Source organism: Pezoporus flaviventris, unplaced genomic scaffold (genome assembly GCF_033815535.1).
Source record: "Pezoporus flaviventris isolate CSIRO_AGI_PZ_B2104156 unplaced genomic scaffold, CSIRO_AGI_Pfla_v1 ptg000001l, whole genome shotgun sequence".
NCBI lineage: Eukaryota > Metazoa > Chordata > Aves > Psittaciformes > Psittacidae > Pezoporus > Pezoporus flaviventris.
The window spans coordinates 17,786,754-17,798,961 of NW_026892549.1; the positions used below are offsets into that span (position 1 = coordinate 17,786,754).

Genomic DNA, 12,208 nt, shown 5'->3' on the forward strand with positions numbered 1-12,208 from the left:
CCATGAATAATGTAATTATCAGATCTCAGATTTGGACTCATCTTGCTGAGAAGATCACTTGGGTGCCTCGCTCATGAGGGAGTTAGATTTATCTGTTCAGAAGAGGTTTGGAAATCACTGGTCCAGGGAACCCCTGGGCAAACACAGGACTTGCTGGTTTTGGTGGCTCTCTGAAACTGCTATCCTGATCTCTGGCACACCGCATTCCATTTCCTTCCTGTCATCTGCCACCCCTCATGGTAGGGGTTCAGGCCTGAGACCAAGCTGATGAGTATTCATATACTAGGAGACCACTATGTTAGCAGTGTTAGCTGCTTTATTGTTCCTATTGCAGTGGAGAGGCATGGTGACTCATGTACACAACTGAGAGGGTGTCTTTGCTGCCGTGTGTGTGGTCATAGCTGCTTTTTGCCCATCATCTGAAAGTAGGTCAGCCACTAGAACCTCCTAACGCATAGGCAGGAAAAACCACCAGAGAGCAAGCAAATTTCTTCACTGGAACATGGAAAGCTGCACCATCCGTTTGCACAATCTGCTATGGGTGACATTATGCTTCAGTTATTTGCATAGGAGGAGCTTTTTCTTTGTGAGAAGAGCTTGGAAGAGTACCAGTGTTTCTGGCCCTGGTTCAGTCTTCAACTCTAACTATAAAAGGAGGGAAAAGAGAAACTATATCTTAAATTACTAAGGAGCCTAAAATTATTGGCAGAACTAAAGTGACTGGTTCATTTGGAGTCAAAAGCTTCCTTAATGAAATAGTTCATTGAGGAGGAGGTGGATAAATGCAGAAACAAACAGCAAGGAAAAAGTTGTCAGCAGGACAGCTCTGGGAAGGGAAGCAGTAAATTAAAAACTGTCAGAGTAAGTTGAATTTCTTATAAACCTAGAAGGAGCATTGCTTGGACTGGTAATCTTACAGGTATGCAACAAAACCAATATTTATGTTCTTAAAGGGGTAATAATTGATTATACACTGATTTAGGAGGGTCAGCTAAAAGAATGAAAATACTGATTTATAATGGAGATTAAAAAAATGTTGGCTGTTGGAGTTTAAGGCGTGAATGAAAGATGCTGCTGCCCTTGGAGCAAATGTTTACTGACTTAAATTATTGATACCATCATGCTTGAACAGAGAAGGAGGCAGCTTTCCTTTTAAAGACACCACTGAATGCACAAGAGGACTGCTGGAAGAGTCTTCTATAAATGCGCAGTAGTTTTTAGTTTTTAAATTAAACTGTAATTAAAACTTTTTATTAATAAACAAGGTAATCAACATACCTGGTACTTGAGACTAGACCAAGTAAGAGAACTGGTTTCACCTAAGCTTTCAGCTTTGTGCATTGATCTTGAGAATGGGGGGAAGCAGTTCCTCTTGCGTGCAGTAAGCTGCCCAAGTGGAAGGTCCTGCATGTGGGTTGGGCAATCTGTCAGTGCAGACACAGAGTCAAATATTTAATGCAGATGGGAAGGAAAGCTAGGTTCAAAGCACAAGTTACAGTAATTTCTTGGAAAGTCAGCTCTTCTGCAATCAAAAAAAACTTTAAAAATCAGGAAAGCAATAGGTCATAAACAACAACAACAAAGTGTCATTATAGAATTGTATATATCTATAATTCATCTACACCAGGAAGATACTGGGGTAGCTCTGGTGATACCAGTTTGAAAAACATACTTTAAAGCTAGAGAAGGGCTGCAGGAGTGACTAAAGGTGTAGAATGGCTCTAAAATAATTTAAATAGATTCAGTTGGTATACTTCTGCTTGGGAGAAAGACAATTTTAGGGAAAAGGAGACAGTATGATTACTATTTCCTGCAGTTCTGGGTTAACTTGTGGATGGTGCAGATTGTTAAAAGAAGGCGGGGATAAATTCTTGGAAAGAAAATCCATCTAGCACTGTTAAATAGAAAGTGACCACTTATGACTTGGGAAATGATAAGCCACTTAACACAAGGAAGTATGTTTTTCCCTAACTTAGATTTTTCTCTGGCTTTTGCTGCTGATGAAACACTGTTCCAGATGAACCTTTTATCAGGTCTAATTCAGTCATTTTACACTTTCAGAAGAGAGCTTCCATTGTGCAGATACAGTACATCTTTAAATGGGTCCTTTTTCATCCATGGAATAATTCATGTCTCCTTTTCTAGGTTGGTGTATGAAAATAAACTTACTATGAATTTTTGTAGTTATTGTGATGTTGTGCACCAGATTTGCAAGTACTGTAGGTTGCTTCCACAGTAGTTTGTGGGGAAGAAAATTCAGTACAGGGTCTCCTCCACAGCTTAAGCTGTGAGGGTTAAAAATTCGTCCTGAAGATATTTCCATTCTGATCTATTCCCACATGACTGATACATGTTGCTCTGGTCCTTCTGGAATGGTTGCTTTTTGTTCAGCTCTGACATATGTAATTATACTTGTGCCTACAAATGACTGATTTGGACTATTGTCACCTTAAATAATGTGATTTTTGTTTCAAAGGAATGTATTTTTAGCTGCTTTCACCAGGGCCAATGCCCCATGTATTTGTTATGAAATAGCATTGGAAGAGCACCCTCTGGTGATAGTTGGTAACTAAGCTATGTTTTAGTTTAAAAAATATAATCATCCTACAGTCTTTAGGTAGAAATATAAACCTGTGTTCATGTATGACTTACATTCCCTGCCCAGTATTTCTTAACTAAGAAATAAGGTTATCACCCTATTCCCATATTGCACTTTTAGAGAGAGATCTGAAAGAACAGGTAGGTCCCATGAGGAAACGCATCTGTACTCCTGTAGAACCAGGTTGTACTTGGGGCAGAAGGTACAGGCTGTGGTGTAGCAGGCAACGCTTCTCTAGGCCAGCTGCAGTGTGACCGGGCAGCATGTTGCCTCGGGGAGCCTGAGGCCAAAAAGGGGAGAATTGCAAGCTGACTTTAAAAGCAGACCTCTGCCTTGAAGTACTTATGAAAATGAACCAAAAATAATGTAGTTTTTAGAGGCTTTATGTACCATCAGAGGCTGCTGCCAGAAGGATCAATGGGACACTTGATATGATTGCAAGTGTCATAGCCTAAATATACTGTGTTTTTTAATAAACCAAGTATGGGATGTCTTGGAGAACTTTGGCATGCCCTTGAATTTTGAGCCAAGCAGAAGGATTCTGTTTGAAGACAAGAGAACTACCTTATTGAGGGTGATGTGGTATAGTTAGCTTAGCACGCGTCCTGCAGTCTCTCTTCAGTGCACCGTAATGGGGTTGACTTTGTTAGGGAGGGAGATTGCAGGCAGGAAAAGGAGCAGAAGTTAAAAGCCTGAAGTGCAGCCCTAAGTTACATATTAGCAGCAAGGAGGAGGGAAGCCAGCCTATTGAAGTTGTTCACAGTGTGCAAGTTGCACACCACATACTAAGAAGAACTGGCAAGCTAGTTATGTTTTATCCAGCTGCTGCAAGTACTTTCAAAGGAGGGAGAGAGGCAAGTCCTTCTCTTGTTACTTGCGGGAGGGAGAAAGTGAGACCTGAAGAGCTGCCATGGCAGAGTAGTGCTTAGCAAAGCAGCAGCACAGTGAGCCAGTTACCCACTAGGTCTGAGGCTCAGTTTGTGCCTGTTCTGTTGTTTCTTGTTTTGAGGTGTTTCAGTCATTTTTTCCCTGATTCCAGTACATTATATCCTATTTTATTTAAAACTCTTCTTTTGTTATTGAGGATGTATTTTTGTTGTCATTGTTTAACGGAACATTCACCTCCTTTGTTTTGAAAACTGTACCTTTGGTTATATTTGTGTATTTAACTTAAGGAAAGGTGCCAGCTCTATCCTTCATTGTTTTCTTGAAATATCACTGTAAAACTAATTAGAAGGCATCATTTGTCAAATGCTGCAGTAACATGTGTGGATGCAGTTAACTCCTGTATACTAAAAGAGTTAGTAGCTGTACAGGTGCACTGAGGCGTGGTCATGATTGACAAATGTTGGCTTCAGAAATAGTGTGGAGATAGTGAAATATTACTTTTACAGTTGTTTGGGAGTATACCAAATACAGCCTTCTACTTTTATCTGATAGAACTCTTTTGTGTCCTGAAACTTACACGTCTACTTGATAAGTTTGTGAACTTTTGTCTTTTGTGCATATATATATATATATATATATATTTTTTTTTTACTGAAAAAGTTTATATTTTTAAAATCAGCTTTTCAGTCTGGCACTTCATTCACAGTATTATAGTTCCTACATAAAAGAATATTTTTTTTGCTCCTTTCTTTTAAAGACTGCATGATTTCTCAATGAAATAGTATCTAATGTGTCATTCTGTAAGCTTAAGGGATTTAAACACTATGGACTGTAATTTTAAAGCCCTTTTTCTGTAAGTTTGAGTTTATGTAAAACCAGTGTAAGCTACATTATGAATGTTAAATGCTTCCATCAAAAACATTGCTATTAAAAGGTTCCTTTAAGATTATAGCAGGCAAAACTCATGATGAAGCATTGGTTAAAAATGAGCATAAGACTGTGAAATCACAATGTGGGCTTAGGAGCCATTAGGACACAGTTTTCATTAACATTCGTTTTGTGATGACTCAGTGATTCTCTAACCAGGTATCAGTATACTACTGTGATTATAATGAATAAGTTGGGGAAGTTTAAAACTGCACACAAGAAGTTTTAAAATGCCCACAATTTTGTCATCTTTACCAATGATAATCAAGTGCACAAAAGAGTGTGATAAAACGTGGACTTGGGGGATATTTTGCTTATTTTACAGATGCTCTATGTAAATGTTACTGTGTTGTTCCTTCATAGGAACCTGTAAAATGTCCTGTCTTTCTTCAGTGGATAGGCTTCCCTGGGCAGAGAGAAACAGATACTGTCAGAACGGGGTGGCTGAGTGCAGCTGCTTTCTTGTGAAAGTATTCCTCATCCAGGACGTCCTGAGGGGATGAAGGACTAAGTTCATTCAGCTGGTGTACCAGGAGCTCAGTTTAGAGGCGGGGATGGGACATGGAGAACATGTGCCCAGAAGTGTAACTAGCTGTTGCTCCAAAGGCATGCTGCGAACTGCCCTTGGATCACACACAAGTGCATCTAGCTTTCTTGGAGCTTCCTGGCTTCTGCACTGTCTTTCTTTGGAGGCACTGGTCAATGCTCAGATCCAGAGTGCTGGCATTCTGCAGTTAAAGTGTGGACACAGAAGTAAGGGACTTATATCCTGGATGTCAGCATTTCCTGGCCTGCTGCCATTTTGTTTCTCATAAACTGTAAGCTAAACTGTTAGCAAAAGACCTTCCACTACCAGTCACTAGTTCTGCAATGTGTGCAGAGTTGGAAAGTGAAACAAGTTGAAAACTGCAGAGTTTGGTAATAACAAAATCCATGTTCTGCAGCAGCATTGTAGGTCTGCTGCTTCAGAGGCTTGGTGGTTTTGCCTACTGTATGTTGTTTTATTAATTTTTTTCTGCTTTAAAAAAATATATGTAGCTGTAACAAGGTAGTAGCCTACTGACAAGTTAGCCTTGTCAGGAGTTTGTTGCTGAGAGATACAAGAAATAATTAGTACTTGAATTCTTCACCTGCTTTCAGTATGGGTTTACTCTGACGAAAGGTGGAGCTTGGAAACACATCTTTATTCTAGAGTTTCAGTTGCTTAACAGCATGTCAGTGCAAACTTAACCAGTCTGACCAGGGAAGACACATGGCTGAGATCTTAGGATTTTATTTTGTTTTCAAGTCTATCAGATTTTATTAAATAAAGGATCTAAAAAGAATGCTTTTTGAAAACCGAGGACTGGCATGACTTTAAAGTCACTGTAGCTTTAAACTTTCTTTTTGGTATATGCTTTTAAAAAAGACTTCTGAAAGTAGTTCTAATTCTGGGTTATAAACAAAGTACGTAACTTGGAAACTAATGAATTTGATCAGGTGAAGGATCTGGGAAAAAAGGCGTGTATAGCATAGTGCTGATAATTATTTAGCGCTTGAGATTTTTAGTACAATTTAGATGCTTCTGGTAAGACCAAAATCCTGCTGTGAGGTCTTGTGTCTTTTCTGCTGAACTTAAACTGCAGAGTGAGATATTCTGGGAAAGGGAGAGAGGGATACAGTAGGAAAGCAAGGGGAGAAGAGCTTCCTCAGAGGAGAGGAGGAGGGAAGTAAGAGAAACTGAGCCTGGCTGGGGGAATCAAGTTGCACTGTGATTATGTGAGGAAGTACAGCTGTGATAGGATGCCTTTGGGTTGGACCTGATCCTGTAAGGACAGTTTGGAATGGGTAACGTGAAACGAAAGTTTTGTGGAGAAACCTCGCATTCCAGCATCTGGAAGTGCTTCACCAGAGAGGGCAGTTGTCCTGACATCTGATATTTCAAACTGTCCAAGATTCCTTTTGTAGTGCTTAAATGCTGCTTAATTACTCCTACATTAATATTTTTCTACTCCTCTGGCTTCTTTTAGTTTGATGAGGCTCATTTAGTAAGCACTTGTATTCAAGATTTTTTCTTCTTTTTATTGTTCAGTATGAGTTTCCAGTATCTTCTCTGCCTTAGAATCGCGGAATATCTCAAGTTTGAAGGGATAATGAAGTCTAACTCCCTGTTCCTTGCAGGATTCCCTAACTAAACCATATGACCAAGAGATAAGATACAGTACAGTATTTAAGCTGAGTTCTAGCATTTCAGCTTCTCCCATTTGAATTTGACAGAATTCAGCTTTGCGGTTCTTTGATGCAAATAAATAAATAAATGTGACCACAAGTAGAGCGCAAGAAATGTTTCACATGAAATATGCCAAGTTCTGCATGCTTGCGTTTGAGTCTCTGATTTTGATATTATGATGAACAAAATAGTAAGAGTAATATATAAACATGCAAGATACAGAAGTGGAATGCTGCCAGTAGCATGGTTTTCTTTTGTGCTTTGTCACTATGGCTTAATGTACCTATTTAAAAATAATTTGGCTGCAGCATGTTGGACATATTTGCAAGTGAGGAAACTTTCCTGCTCTTACAATGATGTTATGTGACAGACCTTAAGATTATAGCTCTTTAACAAGAGGTTGCATTTAAAGAAGAAGGGAAAAGTTGTGTTGCCAAAGATGGTGAAATCCACAGAAATACCTTTGTTTTAATATTTTGTTAAGCCCAGCAACTAACCGTGTTTCTAGGCACTTCCAGCTAATAATTAGGTGGTTCTGGATGAAATACTGGAATTGCTTATTATACTTTAAGCTCACTAAAACTTTGAAAGTTTCAAGTGGCTTTTTACACACATGGCAAGAAATTGGGATTGTGTTAAGGAATATTTAAGACAAAATTTGCGGTTGAGTTTTCAGTACCACTAATGATGATGTTTCCATTCTGCATGCCATTTACAGATCTTAGCCTTCCAGTGTGTAACTTGTCAAGTTTCCCTGTTCACACTTTTTCAAAACTCTTAGGTTGCAAATGCTTTTACTGATACAGAAGTCTTGCATGTGAGTAAATATATGATGGAGTTTGAGGTTTATGACATACTGAGGATTAGTGTAAGCAGTGTAGCTGCCTATGCTATCTGTTGCTGACTTCTGTTCAGAATTTCACCCTGTGTTTGTAGCTCAAAGTGTTGATTGAGTAGTACCCCTATGCTTTTTCTGGTAAACATTTAGAGGGCAGCACCTCTCCCTTTTGTTACGCAAATTGTGTACTTTCCATTTTCTGTGGTTGCTACTAGACCATATTTAGAAAATAATAGGGACATAAACAGCCTGAAACCAAATCATGATGCTAAAAGTGAGAGGAAAGAGTGAATCAGACTATTTTTTTTAGAAGTATGTGTGTGTGAGTTCATCTTATTAATTCTTCTTAATACTGAAGGTGGTATGTTTGCTTAGTATGTATGTCAACATTAAACTGCTGTTTAATGAAACCAGAAACCATTAGTAGCCACCAATGTTTTGTTTTTTTCAACTCACCATTTCTTATGATCAGGGCATGTGTCAGTATCTGGAGGAAGTACACTGTAATATAAAGCATTTTTGGTTTTAACTTGTATCTTGTTGCAAGCTGCCTAGTGGTAGTCTTTCTTTCTTGGCTTCAAAGATGCTGATAATAAAATTATTTTCCTGTTACAACAGAAAATAAAAGCTCTGATCCGAGGACGCCCACTGGAAGTTGTCTGAGTTTGAACTTGAAAAAGTTACTCAGTTCATACATACAGGAATTTTTTTCAGGCAAGCAGATTGGGTTTGTTTTCCAGCAGGATTCGCATTCCAAAAAGCCTGAAGAGTTGTTTTCTCAGAAGAGTGGAAGTGCAGCAGCTTCCTCATCTTTACAGTAGCAGCTGTGTATGTAAAAAATAATTCCTCTACTTCGCAGAGCCTAAACAGTGTACCTCTGAAACTTGTGGTCCATCTGGAAAAAATTAGTTACACTCAGCTCATTCCCATTGCAGGTCCGATCAGGAAGCCCAAGTATGTGGAAAGTCCTAGAGTGCCAGGTGAGGCAGCTTTACCACTGAGGAAAGGATCGGAGCAAGGAGAACCCAGTCAAAATGGTAAAATGCAGTTCAGCGATACTTCACTTGGTAGAACAGCTGTTCATTTCAGACAGTGATACAAAGGGGCCCGCATAGTAAGGAAATAAGACTATTTGTAAGAATGCTTTGTAGATTTTAACATGCTGTGGTAAGGAGGAGATACTTGCCATTATACTTATGTGATCTGTGGAACTGTCTCAAGTGCTTGGACCTGTGTGTGTACTGCAGGCAAAATGATGTCCGAGTGTTGTTGACTGCTGCATGTGCATACCAGAACTTTTCTGAACTTGTTTTTGATGAAAATTGAGCCCAGGTGTGTAGCTCTGCACAGGAAACAATGCTTCATTTCAGAAATTTAGTAAAAGCTTACTAAACAAGAAGACAGGAACAGTAGCCTCCTGTGTTGGCTATTACAGTGAAAAGCTACCTCCCCGGTATTGACACGTTCATCAAATTTGACTAGTGCAGCAGAGTGTGACTTTTGTTTTGACCATGACATTCACTGTCAAATGACCTGTTTGTTGGTATATGACTATATGCACTATAACACGGATTTTGTATACTTTGTATTTTTAGATTAATTTTTCAGCTTAACTGACCTTGTTGAAGTCATTGCATGTAACTGGCAAGGTTCCATCTGAAAAATTGTTTTCATTTTGCTTCAAATTTAATGGAAACTACAGTTTTAAACCCCAATGTTTTTCTTTTTTAAAAGCCCCTTATTTTTGATCTGTACTAATGAAAATAGAACTCATTGTAGTTGTTTTCACCATCATCTTCTGTATGTCATCCTCTGGTATGTTATAGTTTCTCCAGTCCCTCTTGTGCCTCCATCTTCACAGCTGTCTTGGTGCTGGCATTAAAGCTTTATGTCCAGCTGGGAGAGCATGTCCCTCATCTCTCTAACCTAAAGGTGACCATCTTACCATGATCCTCCTCTTTACAATGCTGTACCCCTATGTGGTGAGACTGATGAAGGTCTCCAGCATTAAGGATTAAACAGTGGTTGCTGGGTTGAACACCTCATACTCTTGGCTTATATCTCTGCTCCTGGACTGAATTCAGTACTATGCCTGACAGTTACTCAGACTTGTCAAAGATTAATATTTTAGTATAGCAATAATAGTGTTTTGTAACTTTTACAGGAGAATGAAGATGTTGATTTTGTGAACTCTGTGATTTCCAGGATTGTAAGATTAATTGTAATCCTTGAAATGACAGTTTCACAGCGAAAATGTTTTTTCCAAATGTGTTTTCAAATATTCTAAGACCTGTAAATTTGCAAATTATTCTGAGATAAAAAAAAATTTGCTACCTGCTTTCAAAAAAGACACCATTTCATAAATTTCCTCCTTTGGGGATTAAGGATTAAGAGAGAATCAAGTAATTCCGTTGTCCAGAGTAAAACCTTAAGCTGTCCACAGTATTAAGAAATATGACCATTCAAGTAGGCATTGAGTTGGGGCAAAATGAAGATGGATGACCGACTAGTAAATGATGCATATTTGCCAATCATGGGGTTTATGTCACTCATAACATTGAAATATTATTGAAGTAATTGTTGAAAAATTGTTGAAGTAATGCTTACTGGTCAAGCTGTTCACTTTAGGTCATTGCTTTCTATGTTTTTCTTACAGTCTGCAGCTTGGGGAAAAATGTGCTGTTTATTGCAAATGCCACTGAATGTCAGCTGAGTGTAATGAGGTTAGATGCCATGTGCTCTTCGTGAAAAGTAAACGTTGTCATGACATTCATTTGGCTTAGTCAAGCCATAAAAGAAAGACCAAAGTAAAAGGAGCAGTTCAGCCTTTTAAAATTATTATTTCCTTTTCCTTTCCCTGGCTCTGCTTGTGTATAGTGTAGAAGGTAGTGCAGCTAAGAGGCTTTGTGGGCCTTTTAAACTTCATCAGCAAATCTGTACACTGACATCTCTCTCCCCTTCTACATTCTTCTACATTCTTCTACATTCTTCTACATTCTTCTACATTCTTCTACATTCTTCTACATTCTTCTACATTCTTCTACATTCTTCTACATTCTTCTACATTCTTCTACATTCTTCTACATTCTTCTACATTCTTCTACATTCTTCTACATTCTTCTACATTCTTCTACATTCTTCTACATTCTTCTACATTCTTCTACATTCTTCTACATTCTTCTACATTCTTCTACATTCTTCTACATTCTTCTACATTCTTCTACATTCTTCTACATTCTTCTACATTCTTCTACATTCTTCTACATTCTTCTACATTCTTCTACATTCTTCTACATTCTTCTACATTCTTCTACATTCTTCTACATTCTTCTACATTCTTCTACATTCTTCTACATTCTTCTACATTCTTCTACATTCTTCTACATTCTTCTACATTCTTCTACATTCTTCTACATTCTTCTACATTCTTCTACATTCTTCTACATTCTTCTACATTCTTCTACATTCTTCTACATTCTTCTACATTCTTCTACATTCTTCTACATTCTTCTACATTCTTCTACATTCTTCTACATTCTTCTACATTCTTCTACATTCTTCTACATTCTTCTACATTCTTCTACATTCTTCTACATTCTTCTACATTCTTCTACATTCTTCTACATTCTTCTACATTCTTCTACATTCTTCTACATTCTTCTACATTCTTCTACATTCTTCTACATTCTTCTACATTCTTCTACATTCTTCTACATTCTTCTACATTCTTCTACATTCTTCTACATTCTTCTACATTCTTCTACATTCTTCTACATTCTTCTACATTCTTCCTTATCCATTGGAACTTTTTGTTGCATGAAGCCTCCAAATTTTGAACTAATAAAACTGTTTGGATGTCCCTGCTGCTTCTACTTGCAAGGTGCTGACATTCAGGAGTGTCATGCCCAGAAGCGTTGGTTGGGAAGCAGCAGCATAGGCTCCTGTGGTTTTCCCTCTTTTCAGGGTCAGGCAGGAGCTACTGCAACCAGCATTGCTATAGCTGAGGATTCCTACTGTTTCTCCAAGTGGCTAGGTGATGCTCCTTAATTAATTGTCTGAGGATGGGACAGGACTACATATTTTAGTGGACAAAATAAATGTTATACAAATGTTTCTGCTAGGGAAGATGATTATGGGTTGGTAGATAATGCCAAACTGTTGGCATCAAAGAAGGAAAATGGTAGAAGATGCTAGCTTGCCAGATTATATTAGCAATAGGTGTTTTCCCTAAGCAAATCATGATGGGCTGTGTTTGTTGGCAGTTGCCAACACAAACCAGTTGCACTGAACCTATTTCTGGTTCGACTGGCAGGGTGGGGGTTTTTTTCTCCCCTAGATTTGTGCAGAAGATCCAAGACCCACCAACAATAAGAAGTCTGATTGTCGTTTAAGTGGCATTAGCTTCTCTGTTAGAAATAGCACAGACAGAAGAACTGATGTTTACATTTGATTGTACTTTTTCTATCTTTTGTAACAGCTTCCAAATATTAGACTCTAATTTTCACCATCTTTTTCTCCCCATTCCAAAGCAAAGCCTGATAAAGACTCGAGCTGTTCTCCTGCAGCACAAGAATTGATGACAAGATTGGGTTTTTTACTGGGAGAAGGCATACCAACATCTGCTCATATAGAAGAGAAAAATGAAGTCATGGTAGGATAATGGAAAATAATATATTTAATGTTCATCCTGTTTCTGAGGGGACTAATGTTAATTCCTCTGTTTGCTGGTTGCAGTTACTTGATAACA

The 12,208-nt window shown here is 38.3% G+C and overlaps 1 protein-coding gene across 8 annotated transcripts in view; it reads left to right on the forward strand.

The window, feature by feature from the left end:
- Window positions 1–12,208, forward strand: part of TANC1 (tetratricopeptide repeat, ankyrin repeat and coiled-coil containing 1) — an 85,766-nt gene that overhangs the window by 38,068 nt on the left and 35,490 nt on the right. For 6 of the 8 annotated variants that reach the window (XM_061446412.1, XM_061446403.1, XM_061446395.1 and 3 more), the window contains exons 4-5: window positions 8,397–8,498; window positions 11,991–12,112. In XM_061446412.1, coding sequence (XP_061302396.1) covers window positions 8,397–8,498; window positions 11,991–12,112 — 224 coding nt within the window. Of the gene's footprint in view, window positions 1–580; window positions 920–8,396; window positions 8,499–11,990; window positions 12,113–12,208 lie in introns of those variants that run through there. The other 2 variants (XM_061446425.1, XM_061446419.1) reach the window with 2 other exon arrangements.